We start from the raw sequence: 13,365 nt of genomic DNA, 5'->3' as shown, positions 1-13,365 counted from the left end.
ATCCCTAATTTATAACTGTGATCGAGAAAACCGTAATACATGGTTAGGGTTGTATCGCTGCACAATGCTAATTCATATCTGTGATCGAGAAAACCGTCTTACATGGTTTGGGTTGTATCGCTGCACATCCCTAATTCATAACTGTGATCGAGAAAACCGTAATACATGGTTAGGGTTGTATGGCTACACAAGCCTAATTCATAACTGTGATCGAGAAAACCGTAATACATGGTTAGGGTTGTATCGCTGCACAATGCTTATTCATAACTGTGATCGAGAAAGCCGTAATACATGGTTTGGGTTGTATCGCTGCACATCCCTAATTCATAACTGTGATCGAGAAACCCGTAATACATGGTTAGGGTTGTATGGCTACACAAGCCTAATTCATAACTGTGATCGAGAAAACCGTAATACATGGTTAGGTTTGTATCGCTGTACAAGCCTAATTCATAACTGTGATCGAGAAAACCGTAATACATGGTTAGGGTTGTATCGCTGCACAATGCTAATTCATAACTGTGATCGAGAAACCCGTAATACATGGTTAGGGTTGTATGGCTACACAAGCCTAATTCATAACTGTGATCGAGAAAACAGTAATACATGGTTAGGTTTGTATCGCTGCACAAGCCTAATTCATAACTGTGATCGAGAAAACCGTAATACATGGTTAGGGTTGTATCGCTGCACAATGCTAATTCATAACTGATCGAGAAAACCATAATACATGGTTAGGGTTGTATGGCTACAGAAGCCTAATTCATAACTGTGATCGAGAAAACGGTAATACATGGTTAGGGTTGTATCGCTGCACAAACCTAATTCATATCTCTGATCGAGAAAACCGTAATACATGGTTAGGGTTGTATCGCTGCACATCCCTAATTTATAACTGTGATCGAGAAAACCATACTACATGGTTAGGGTTGTATCGCTGCACATCCCTAATTCATATCTGTGATCGAGAAAACCGTAATACATGGTTATCGCTGCACAATGCTAATTCATAACTGATCGAGAAAACCGTAATACTTGGTTAGGATTGTATGGCTACACAAGCCTAATTCATAACTGTGATCGAGAAAACCGTAATACATGGTTAGGGTTGTATGGCTGCACAATGGGCAACATAGAGGTTGGTTCCGTGTGTCCTTATGTAGCGCCTCGTCTATAGAACAGCTACTCACAAAGATATCTCTTAAAAACTGCACTGCGCGACTGTAAAGTATTTGGCCCAAGTGATACTAAACGAAATCAACGATCTGGTCAGCGTAACGCACAGAGTACTGTACTGTAAATGAATTCACAAAAATCATTAGACACGTAAATGTCGATGTTGACATCGCCAGAAAGGATTTAATTATCCCCTGTGCCAGTGCGTTAATATCTATGTATGTAACAGTCAATCTCGACATACATACAATATATAGATATTCATACATCAATACATACTAGCAGTGTCAGGTCTGCCCACTGTCTCATGCACGTAAGCGGGATCGACCGCATAAATTGAAGGCTCCATGCATGTGGTTGACTTAAAGAATATTCATTTTATGGATGCCTCGATAGCTCAGAGCGCATCGTGGTTAGTCTCGCAATTTGCGGGCGATTCGGTGCCACAGGTTCAAGTTCCAGTAACGGCATGGGACAATTTGTGAGGCCAGAAAGGATTTAATTGTCCCCTGTGCCAGTGCGTTAATATCTATGTATGTAACAGTCAACCTCGACATACATACAATATATAAATATTCATACATCAATACATATATACATATTTATTTATTTATTGCTATACCACAATAATGTTTATAATGCACATATATATGTACATTCCACCAATATTATTAGTACACTATCTTAAGTTTACCATTAATTCTTAAATCACTCTCTACCTGTATTTGTATATATGTATATATATTTTGATTATATATGTATGTATTTATGCTGATAAGTATTTTTAACTTAAGGCAAGTAAAGAACTTGAAGAGAGCAAATACAGTGCCTCGTCTATAGGACAGCTACTGACGTAGATATTTCTTACATACTGCACTGCGAGACTGTAAAGTTGAGAGCGTTTAATGTCTGGCCCAAGTAATACTGAACGCATTCAACGATCTGGTCAACGTAATGCTGAAACAGAAACTATAACAACACAATTATTACAAATAAACCAACACAACACTCAAACAAAGCGATAGCACACATCTCCGTTTCAGGTGACTAGGTTGTGTTTCGTGGATCTACCAGTCAAGCAACTGACCAATACTATGCAGCATTAGTGAATGAGAACTCTTGAAGAGTCACCATGAGTGTATTGTGTAAAGGGTAGCTGATATTCTAAACAGGAAACTCTATTTAATGTGTAATTTATAGTCGGAAACATCTTAACCAAGTATAATATTTATTTTTGTCGTCTACGTCAAGCCATGCATTCCATTAAATGAATACAACATTGATTATGTATACGAGCACGCATCGGAAATGCTAAATCAATGGCAATTCGGTATTTACTTAAGAAGGTGACGTGATTAGATGCGCAGAATTGAAAGATGGTAAATAGGTTTATGACAATGCACAGACAAAAACAAAAAAGGCAATAGCTCGTCACATGGAATATTGTCTTAAATGGATTAAACCATCGGGTTAAACCAGAAGTCGGCATTTAATAGAAGAACCTTCTACAAGCAATATTACTTTCTACTCAGCCAGAGTGAACAAGCAGCATATGGGCATAATGAAAATATATTTATTTCTAATGTTTTCTTGTTTTGATAGAACACGACTCTGTGTTTTATTTGTTTTATTTAGTATTTTCACACACTCGGCTGTATCTATCTGTGGTGACAAATCATTTCGAATATCTCCATTATACATGGATTTGAAACCTGTAGAAATTCCAACGCAACAACTGAACGTTTCCAGTAAAATGGTATGCTCCACAAAGTGTTACAATGACGTCACGTGCACGGGGTTTTTCTACAACTACGACGGCAGATGCTCTACGTTCAGCGCCAGATTTCATTCGTTGACTTTTGTGAACGAGACAGGAACACAGGCATACGGTGAGTCACGATTATAGTTATGATAAGCACAGGCACATGATACGATATCAATGGATTATAATATCATTAACACATAATGCAATATATATTTCACTGTTTGGGTGGCGTTTTACTTCCAGTTCAAATAAACTTTATTTTGATTATGACCAATTAGGACCCTGCAGCCTGCATTGGTGTGATTTTAAAACCCGGACTAACCAATATGATACCGAAACACCCCGGTGCAATACCACTATTATTTTTAATTTTATAGCTGCTGTTAACCCTAACCCTGCTCACAGTAATTACTTTGTTACTTTATGCTGACAAAACAAACAAACATTGTCTTGCTGCATTGTAAGAAAATAACAATAATAATTCAAAATGTAACACAGATTTTATTATGTTGATATATTTGCATTTTCCATTCATTTTTGTTAGATTAAGCATACATTCGGCATTAATTTGTACTGTATATCTGACTGTAGAAAAAATATTCCATATTCTTGAAATTCCAAGCATCGAATATTCCAGTACTTTTAGGAGCTGACACTTTCTGGAATGTTTTGGTACTTTCTAGAATCTTCCAATGGCTGCTATGTTTAGTTCTTTCTAGAATGTTTCAGTGCTGGCTCCAGATGGTGTATATATAGGCCTATACGTGCATAAGTCAACTTAGTATTTTTCAGGTGTGCAATGTCTTCATCGCTAAACTGCTTACATTCTGGCGATCCATTTTTATTATTAATTTGTTTTTTTTATTATTATTATTTCTTTTTAAAGTTTATTGCCCCCAGAACATAGGCAGTGAACATTTTGCTACCGTTCTGGATTCTACATTGACCCAAGGCAGGCAAAGCATGGACTAGCTACGAAATTTGTACAAGCTTATGAATTAAACTTTTGCATGAAGATTGGGGATCAAGACAAATCATGGGCACCACATGCAATTTGTGATACATGTCGATCGAATTTGGAGGTATGGATGCGAGGTGACCGCCCTTTGCCATACCCCGAATATGGAAAGAACAACAGAACCATGTGAATGACTGGTACTTCTGTATGGTGGATATTTCAAGATTCAAGAAAACGAAAAATCAACATAATATCACATATCCAGATAATATATCAGCTATTGCTCCAGTTCCACTCTGAACAACTGTCTGTCCACCTGGTGAAACTTTTGCATCTGAATCTGAATAATCTAACGTTGGCCATACTTATGAAGAAAAAAAGCAACCGCACTTTTCAAACCAGCAGGAACTGGATGATTTGATTCGCGATCTCGGGCTGATGAAGTCTAATGCAGAGCGTCTAACATCAAGACGGATGGAGTGGAGCCTTTTGGACAGCAGTTGTCGAACTACAGCTTCCAGGAAAAGACATGAAAGGTTGATTTATGTTTTTGTAATGACATTGAGAACTTGTTTCAAGAACTGGATATTGGCCATGAATAAAATCGTTGGTGTCTCTCTATAAACAGTTCGTCCCGAAGTCTCAAATGTGTTCTTCTGCACAATGGAAATCAGGATTTGAAATGGATTTCAAAATGATTAGCTTTTTAAAAGGACTCCATTCTTGCTTAAAGTGAAGTACCAGCCCTCTGTAAAATCAGAGAAAGTCTTTATGCCTCCACTGGATATGAAACTTGGGCTTGTCAAACAGTTTGTGAAAGCACTGAACAAAGAATGTGAAGCTTTCAAATACATTTCAACATGTCTCCACACCTGTCAAAAGCAAAAATCGGTTGTGGTATTTTCACCGGACCAGATATTCGCAATATGCTTACGTCACAGGAGTTTGAAGAAAAAATGACAACAAAGCAATGGAACTCTTGGATGTCGTTTAGAGAAGTGGTTGAACATTTCCTGAGTAGTAACAAAAGTGGAAATTACGATCAGTTAACAGAAAAGTTGATAAAGACTTATGAAAAGCTTGGATGCTGGATGTCTCTGAAATTGCATTTCCTCGTTCTCACCTAAATATCTTCAGTGAAAATATGGGTGATATCATTGCAGAACACGGCGGAAGATTTCACCAAGATATATGGACTGTGGAAAGAAGATATGAAGGGAAATGGGACTGCAACATGACAGGTGACTATCTGTGGGGGTTAATACGTCATGACTCATCATGTCACTGTACTACAACTGATGAAAAGTACGAAAAACTGTTCGTTTGCAATTTGTAATATTTGTTATTGATTTATACCTGTATAGCAGAGCATGCAGAATATCTATGTGATATTTATACTAATAAACGCCATTAAAAATCCATCAATATAGTGTTCTCTATGTCTTTGGAGGGGAAAATATCATAAATGCATACAGCATTTGCTAAAAATAGTGAAAGTGAGATTCTGTGACTAAACCCAACACTCTACAAGAAGTAGTGACATTTGTGTAATTAGTACACTTTAACTAAACATAATTAACACAAAAATGGACAAAGTTAAGAACTTTGAAAATGTTTGTTACATTGTGAAAACTATAAATAAATAAAAACAAAATGTATAAAGACAAAAACAAAACAGACCATAATATTATTTATCATATAACATACCCATGATATGCATATCATAACCACGTGTGATAATTTAGTGCATTAACGCGGTTAATAATGGTATGCAAATTTAAAGGTAAATGCAAATTTGCAAGGTCTCTAGGTAATAATGTGTTGCTGTGAATAGACAATTTAGTTTGCAACCCAACAAGACCTGCACACCTGATCCATAAGATTGTGTTACTAATTATTACAGACTCTGTTGATATTTTCCATATTAAAAATACGAATCCTCTATTTGTTTAATTAACAAAAGCGTTGTCGAAGATAACAATAAAAATAGTATTGTTTATTGGTTGAATTGGCATCAGCTTAAGTTAAGATTACCACCCCAAAATAGGGCGACTGGGCAACCCAAATATAAATAAAATGGCACACAAATAGATACAAATCCAAATGAAATAATACATTGAAAATTGTAAATACGTGAAAAGTATGTTTGCTGAAATTGAGCAACAGTGCACACTGGAAGCAGATGTACAGATGTCACAAATATGCAAATAAATCACCAATGAAAATATAACATAATCCAATTCCAATAAAATCGAAATCGATTAATAAACAGTAAAGTTGTTGCGCAACAAACTGCCGGTTCGTGATATGGTATTAACACTCTCATCCTCTTAATATAAAACAGCACTCCAAAATGGCTTGTAGGATGACCGAGAAACTACATGGAAATGGCACTTTTCCTTTCTTTTTGTACATCATAAATAAACAAACATACATACATTCTATAAACATTTCATTACTAATAAACCCAATCTATTTTCAGATAACAATTCTACTTACAGGTTAAAAAACAAAAAAACACAAAAAACACAAAAAAAAACGAGAAAATATCGGAGTGTAAAAGACTCTGAAAAAAGATTTATAGAAATTTATAAATCATGAAAACTTGGCTCTTTCTGGTTCGGACGCATGCTGGAATGAACTCTGTACACACGTGCTTATCCTTACATACACATTTAACACCTGCAACCTGAATTTGCTCATGGATATCCATGACCACTTTTAAACGAATAACATGCTAACAAACATACTTTTCTGCTTTACAAGGAAAATGCCATTATTAAAAATTATCTAATGCTCGCAACTTTCAGTATTTTCTAGGTTTAATCATGTGAGTGATCACACATTTAGTCGTGACGACTTCGCTTCGAACAGCCTTCATACAGTACATTAGAATATCCAATCTGAAATTATAAAATAACACACCAGCAGCGAAAGAGCAATTTAAACGTAGAGAGATTATAGGGTTGGAGGTTTCATTTGTTTGTAAATACTCGACCAACACTTGGAAAGTTTTACGTTTAAAACTTTAAATAGCTAATTTACGTCATACCTCAATATGACGTCACTTATAACAATACCATGTAACGTCATAATTGAGACTATAATTTGTTATTTCAAGCCTCTGAATAGTACAGTAACTAAGAGAAATGCATGTAACATCAGAAACAGTAGCAGTGACTTACTAAATATATACTCGGTTGATATTTTCTATCTTAAAACAAAATACTTGTGATGAATTCTCTATGTTTTTTAATTAACAAAAGCGTTATATTACATATAACATAAACAACATCCTACAGCAGTACAGTATTCAGTGTTAAATAATTTCAACGTTTAAAATCAATATTTTCCATAAGCGTAATATGTGACTTTGTTCATTTCAGATTCAGATTGTTCATTTCTCCAGGAGGATATATTTGTTGGTTTAACACCATCTCAGACCATTTTAAAAGCATTGCATGATTCTATTCAATTCAATTCAATGTATGCCCCAAACCAAACAATATAACACCAATAACAACAACAAAAACAACAATTAATAATAATAACAATATGAATGTTCAAACCAGACGGAGACACAAACTGTGAATTCTATTTTTAAGAATGAAATGACTTTATAATAATAAAGTATAATATAGAGATAGAATGGTCCACGTTTGGAAATAATTACATTAAATTACTGCCCCACTGATAGTCAATACAACAACTTTACATTTACAGCCATCAATAAATGTTAATACATGGCTAAGAATTTCATGTAGCCATTAATGCGCATTGTTGTATGATATAACAAATATAAATTATAAATTGCTATTTAGAGTACACAAGTCGGAAAAGGAGTTACCTTTCAAAATAATGAACCGGACAGTCTGAAGTAAATATGTGTGCATGTATAATAAGAATTAATACCGCAATATAAGTTACACGTGACACGATACATATATTATATTATTTGCAACAGCATCAACAGACTTTACGGAAGGCACCCCCTGTGCCTGCTGTAACGGCATCGTGGTGCTGGGGTGTAACATTCATTTTGAAAATAGCCAATACAGCACAACTCCCTTTCTTGGGCACTGTGTTTTAACTTAACTGTTGTATTTTTTTATATAGGATGTGGTCTATCTATTAATATTTGCATTTTAACATCCAATAGCCGATGTACCGTTCATACTGGGGATGTAGTTAAACACGTATTCATTCATTTATTTATTAGTTAATTTTTAAGGAAGGTAAGTAAGAAAGCAAAGAAAACACATCATACAATTTGAGCTAGCATTAGTTAAAAATGAAATATATGTTGATTGCATTGGTATACTGAAGTTTGTTTAATAATGTCAGATTCTTCATTTCATCATATAGTTGAACACACGTACGACTAACCAGTCGATTCTAAGAAATCGGGGTTTCTCGTTGACGACGAAATTCTTTACAGGTAGCGTGTATTGTAGATTTCACAGTGGTTCATCTGTGCATGCTACCACGGCTGTCTATATTCCATTGAGCTCTATCCTATACAAGTTTTGGTTTTCTAAGCTAGTCTTGAGAGTGGCACTCTTCCTATAGACGGTGCGTTGGAGATGAAACACCCTGTTACCGATCTCCTAGTGGAGTGGCAGTCATCTTATAGGCTTTGCAGGAGAGATGAAACACCCTGTTACCGATCTCCTAGTGGAGTGGCAGTCATCTTATAGGCGTTGCAGGAGAGACGAAACAATGTTACGTATCTCCTAGAGGAGTGGCAGTCATCTTATACGCGTTGCGAGAGAGATGAAACAATGTTACAGATCTCCTATAGGAGTGGCAGTCATCTTATAGGCTTTTCAGGAGATATGAAACAATATTACGGATCTCCTAGAGGAGTGGCAGTCTTCCTGGGTGTTCCACATAAGGACGAGCAGCCATTGTGTGTCCCTCCTGTACTCGATGAAGGATCCAGCAAACGTCGACACCTGCGCCCATGACAGCCGTGCGCTACAGCAGCTTGCTCTGAATGTGTACGCAAAACCCTCTAACATGACATGACCAGTGGGTCATTGAAGCAATCAGGACTTTGTGTAACGGCCTTGCGTTTCTGCCGTGTGCAGATATATTACTTTGATCAGGGCATATTCAATATATACGAAGTGTATCGTACTACATATTATTTACCCCTTGACTCATAATATATCTGTATATCGTTAATACAGGGCGTACCCTCCAGCACGTACAATCGACCCTGTAGCACGTGCACTCGACCCTGCAGCACGTGCACTCGACACTGCAGCACGGGCACTCGACCCTGCGACTCATTGCACCTCAGGCGAGCACTATATTTCACGGAACGCTATCTCACCTTTTTTCTTTGTGTATGTGCATGTGTACGCGCATGCGCGCATGTACGTCTGAGTAGTTTAAACTACTAGAAGTTTATTCACTAATTTCAAAGACATTAATTATAATTCCAGAAGTTTCCGGTGTTCCGACAGATTGCTATGACGTCATGCTCAGTGTGGCAGGTACGAGCGGGGTGTATACCATTGTATCACGTGACGGTGGTGCGCCTATCAACGTCTCTTGTGAAATGTCATCTTCCAAAGGAAGCTGGTTGGTGAGTAGTCATAGCAATGTATCACATTATTAATAATAATATATCCTGTAGTCCAGCACTCCTTTTAAAACGAATTTTGTATATAGTTTGTAGTTAAAAAGGCAGATGATCATGAACTAGGTTTAAACTACACTAGAATATCGTTGGGTCAGACTCGAAAGGGTCGAATACACTGCAACGCTCGAACCAATAAGTCCTTAGTTACTGTTTCACGTTATTGATCGATTGGTTATTTCGAACACTTTCTCAAGCACCGTCAGCGTTCGTGCCAATGGAATTCAAATGTGTATAAACTAATAATTAAAAAACAACAACAAACAAACAAAATGAAACAAATACCTTACGATGTATCGTATAAACATTAATTTTATTTTGTTTATTATTGTTAGGTTATTCAACGAAGGACAAACGGATTGGAAGATTTTTACAAAAAGTGGAAGGAATATAAAGACGGATTTGGAGATTTGAACAATGAGTTCTGGTTAGGTAAGTAGAGGAACAGCAGTTAAAATAAAACAGACACAGTAAATTAAAAAACAAAATCTAGGTGGACACAAAACTAAGGCAACACTTATGTTATTAGAGCACAATAAACAGGACAGTTGACACAAATAGCGGTTGATTCCACGAATCTCTGTATACTGTCTCGTCTATGGGAGGACAATCACTCATGTACTGTATATTTCAAAGAGGACTACCACTTTCAAACTGGTTTATGAAATTAAAACACCTGACAGAGTTCATAATAATAAGGTCAGTTTTGATGGTGACAATGATGATATCAGGTGTTCACGAAAGTGGAGCATATACTGCACCACTGGTTGAACTCATGGTGAGTACTGCCACCACAGCTGTCTAAAATCCTATATATTCGGGCGCAACTAACTCTTTTTAGTTTATTAACCCGGTTACAAGTAAACACGGACTGTACAGCAAGACATACTTCTTAGTTAACTAAATAACAAAATGTATAGAATAAACATAATTTGTTACTTCTGGATTTTATATGTAAAATATGAGCAAACCCTACAAAATATACCGATTAACGTCCTCAGTGAGTGTTTATTTTCATATCAAAAAGACACTCGTGACGAATCATATATATATATATATATATATATATATATGTGTGTGTGTGTGGTGTGTGTGTGTGTATATATATATAATTATATACACAGTAAAAACTAATTATTTTTGCTGGTAGACAACACAAACATACATCGTATTACCAGTCAGGGACACTATGATCTACGAATTGACTTGGAAGACTTTGAAGGAAACATGAGATATGCTATGTATAAGAATGTCTCTGTTTCCTCAGAACAGGACTACTTCAGACTGAGTCTGGGCGATTACAGCGGAGACGCAGGTATTTTTGAAATCTGAGCCACATATTGCTTTCTTCCTCAACTAAAAGCTCACACTTGTTCGTCTCGGTTTTTACCTTTTTAAACTACGGCCATTACATACATGTAATGTACTAATTGTAATCGCATCACAACGATCTATAGAACTGTTTTTACAAGCAGGATTGCGTAAATTCCGTATAAATTAATTTGATGTTGCAGCTGGGTTGAAATAATCATAGTCTGTACCATGTTTTCTTTTCTTATTTTCTTTCTTTCCCCTCTCTCTCTCTCTCTCTCTCTCTCTCTCTCTCTCTCTCTCTCTCTCTCTCTCTCTCTCTCTCTCTCTCTCTCTCTCTCTCTCTCTCTCAAATGAATGTCAAAAATAGTTTGCATCATTGATGTTTACATGAAGGTGAGATCTACCTCAGTCGGTAGAGCGCTTTCCTGAGTTTATTCGGTTCTGGGATCGAAACCCTCAGCAAACCATATAGTGGAGTGGATAAGTGTGTTTTTGTGGGCAGAATCGTTCAATTGGTGATACATGCATGAATATTAGTATGAGCAGCCTCCATGGGCCACTTCACAATGAAATGGTCCTAGCCACTTGGAATTTTAAAATGGTGGCCATTTTCCAAGATGGCCGTCCTCTCGATCTTTATTTTTTTTCTCTCATAGAAATATATTGGGTTGTCCGATTAAGATGAATTTGGTGTCGTTTCTTGTTTTAGACAATGCTGAAGCCAGTGGACACTGCTCATACCGATGTTCATGCTTTTATCACCAAGTGAACCATTATATTATATCTCTGACTGGATTTGTCTCTCCCAACTAGTGACCCACGATTAACAATGTATTACAGTTAGTGAATTGCAAGACTGTGATTCGATAAAACCCAACCTTGACGTTGCCAATGATATGGGTCCACAAATGAATTGGTCATTTTTCAGCACAGCTCCATATGCAATGTCATGTAACTGCAAACTGTTTTTATATACCTTTGTCCAACACCTAAGAGCAGAGTTTATAGAGATGCCGTTAGACATTCATCCTATCTCTTATACATTCCTTGTTTGAATCAATCATTCATTTACGCAATCATTTATGCAGTCATTCTTTCGTTAATTTATTCAAACACTCATTCATTTGTCCAGTCATTCATTCCATCAATCATTGGAGGGGATATATTTCCAGGAGACAGCCTAAGTCAACAAAACGGATACAGGTTTACAGCTAAAGACGTTGATGTTGACACCTCCAAGAGCAACTGCGCGCGGAAATACCATGGCGCCTGGTGGTACGAGAATTGTCACGACTCGAACCTCAACGGCCAGTACCTGAGGGGAACCCACTCGTCACGCGCTGTTGGCGTCAACTGGCGCGCCTGGCGAGGATACAACTATTCTCTCAAGAGAACAGAGATGAAAATCAGACCCATGCAGTTCTGAGTTATTGCGAATCAGACAACAATGCTTACTACTACTACCACATACATTTATTATTATTATTACACATTGACCGGACATGTATATGATGTTATTGCTTAACACGTTACAGACAGTTAACGTTTGGTTGGTTTAACGACACATTGACCGGACATGTATATGATTTTATTGCTTAACACGTTACAGACAGTTAAAAGTTTGGCTGGTTTAACGACACATTGACCGGACATGTATATGATTTTATTGCTTAACACGTTACAGACAGTTAAAAGTTTGGTTGGTTTAACGACACATTGACCGGACATGTATATGATGTTATTGCTTAACACGTTGCAGACAGTTAACGTTTGGTTGGTTTAACGACACATTGACGGGACATGTATATGATGTTATTGCTTAACACGTTACAGACAGTTAATGTTTGGTTGGTTTAACGACACATTGACCGGACATGTATATGATGTTATTGCTTAACACGTTACATACAGTTAAAAGTTTGGTTGGTTTAACGACACATTGACCGGACATGTATATGATTTTATTGCTTAACACGTTACAGACAGTTAAAAGTTTGGTTGGTTTAACGACACATTGACCGGACATGTATATGATGTTATTGCTTAACACGTTACAGACAGTTAAAGTTTGGTTGGTTTAACGACACACTGACGGGACATGTATATGATGTTATTGCTTAACACGTTACAGACAGTTAAAGTTTGGACATGTATATGATTTTATTGCTTAACACGTTACAGACAGTTAAAAGTTTGGTTGGTTTAACGTCACATTGACCGGACATGTATATGATGTTATTGCTTAACACGTTACAGACAGTTAAAGTTTGGTTGGTTTAACGACACATTGACTGGACATGTATATGATGTTATTGCTTAACACGTTACAGACAGTTAAAGTTTGGTTGGTTTAACGACACATTGACTAGACATGTATATGATGTTATTGCTTAACACGTTACAGACAGTTAAAGTTTGGTTGGTTTAACGACACATTGACTAGACATGTATACGATGTTATTGCTTAACACGTTACAGACAGTTAAAGTTTGGTTGGTTTAACGA

The 13,365-nt window shown here is 36.7% G+C and overlaps 1 protein-coding gene across 1 annotated transcript; it reads left to right on the top strand.

The window, feature by feature from the left end:
• Positions 1-2,875: 2,875 nt before the first annotated feature.
• LOC121386149 (fibrinogen C domain-containing protein 1-like) lies at positions 2,876-12,286 on the top strand. The gene is made up of 7 exons (XM_041516948.1): positions 2,876-3,065; positions 5,063-5,140; positions 7,286-7,324; positions 9,350-9,492; positions 9,882-9,978; positions 10,814-10,861; positions 12,033-12,286. The coding sequence occupies exons 1-7, from the start codon at positions 2,876-2,878 to the stop codon at positions 12,284-12,286; spliced, it is 849 nt and encodes a 282-aa protein (XP_041372882.1).
• Positions 12,287-13,365: the final 1,079 nt, after the last annotated feature.

This window comes from Gigantopelta aegis, chromosome 12 (genome assembly GCF_016097555.1).
Source record: "Gigantopelta aegis isolate Gae_Host chromosome 12, Gae_host_genome, whole genome shotgun sequence".
NCBI lineage: Eukaryota > Metazoa > Mollusca > Gastropoda > Neomphalida > Peltospiridae > Gigantopelta > Gigantopelta aegis.
The sequence above is the reverse complement of the archived record's forward strand: the minus strand, read 5'-3'. Positions and strand labels throughout refer to the sequence as shown.

Excerpts from the sequence above, each read along its gene's own strand:
- LOC121386149 (XM_041516948.1), top strand. The coding sequence starts at position 2,876 with ATGGATTTGAAACCTGTAGAAATTCCAACGCAACAACTGAACGTTTCC. Across the intron at positions 9,493-9,881 it reads CTTCCAAAGGAAGCTGGTTG|GTTATTCAACGAAGGACAAA; the intron begins GTGAGTAGTCAT and ends TATTATTGTTAG. Across the intron at positions 10,862-12,032 it reads CGATTACAGCGGAGACGCAG|GAGACAGCCTAAGTCAACAA; the intron begins GTATTTTTGAAA and ends ATATATTTCCAG.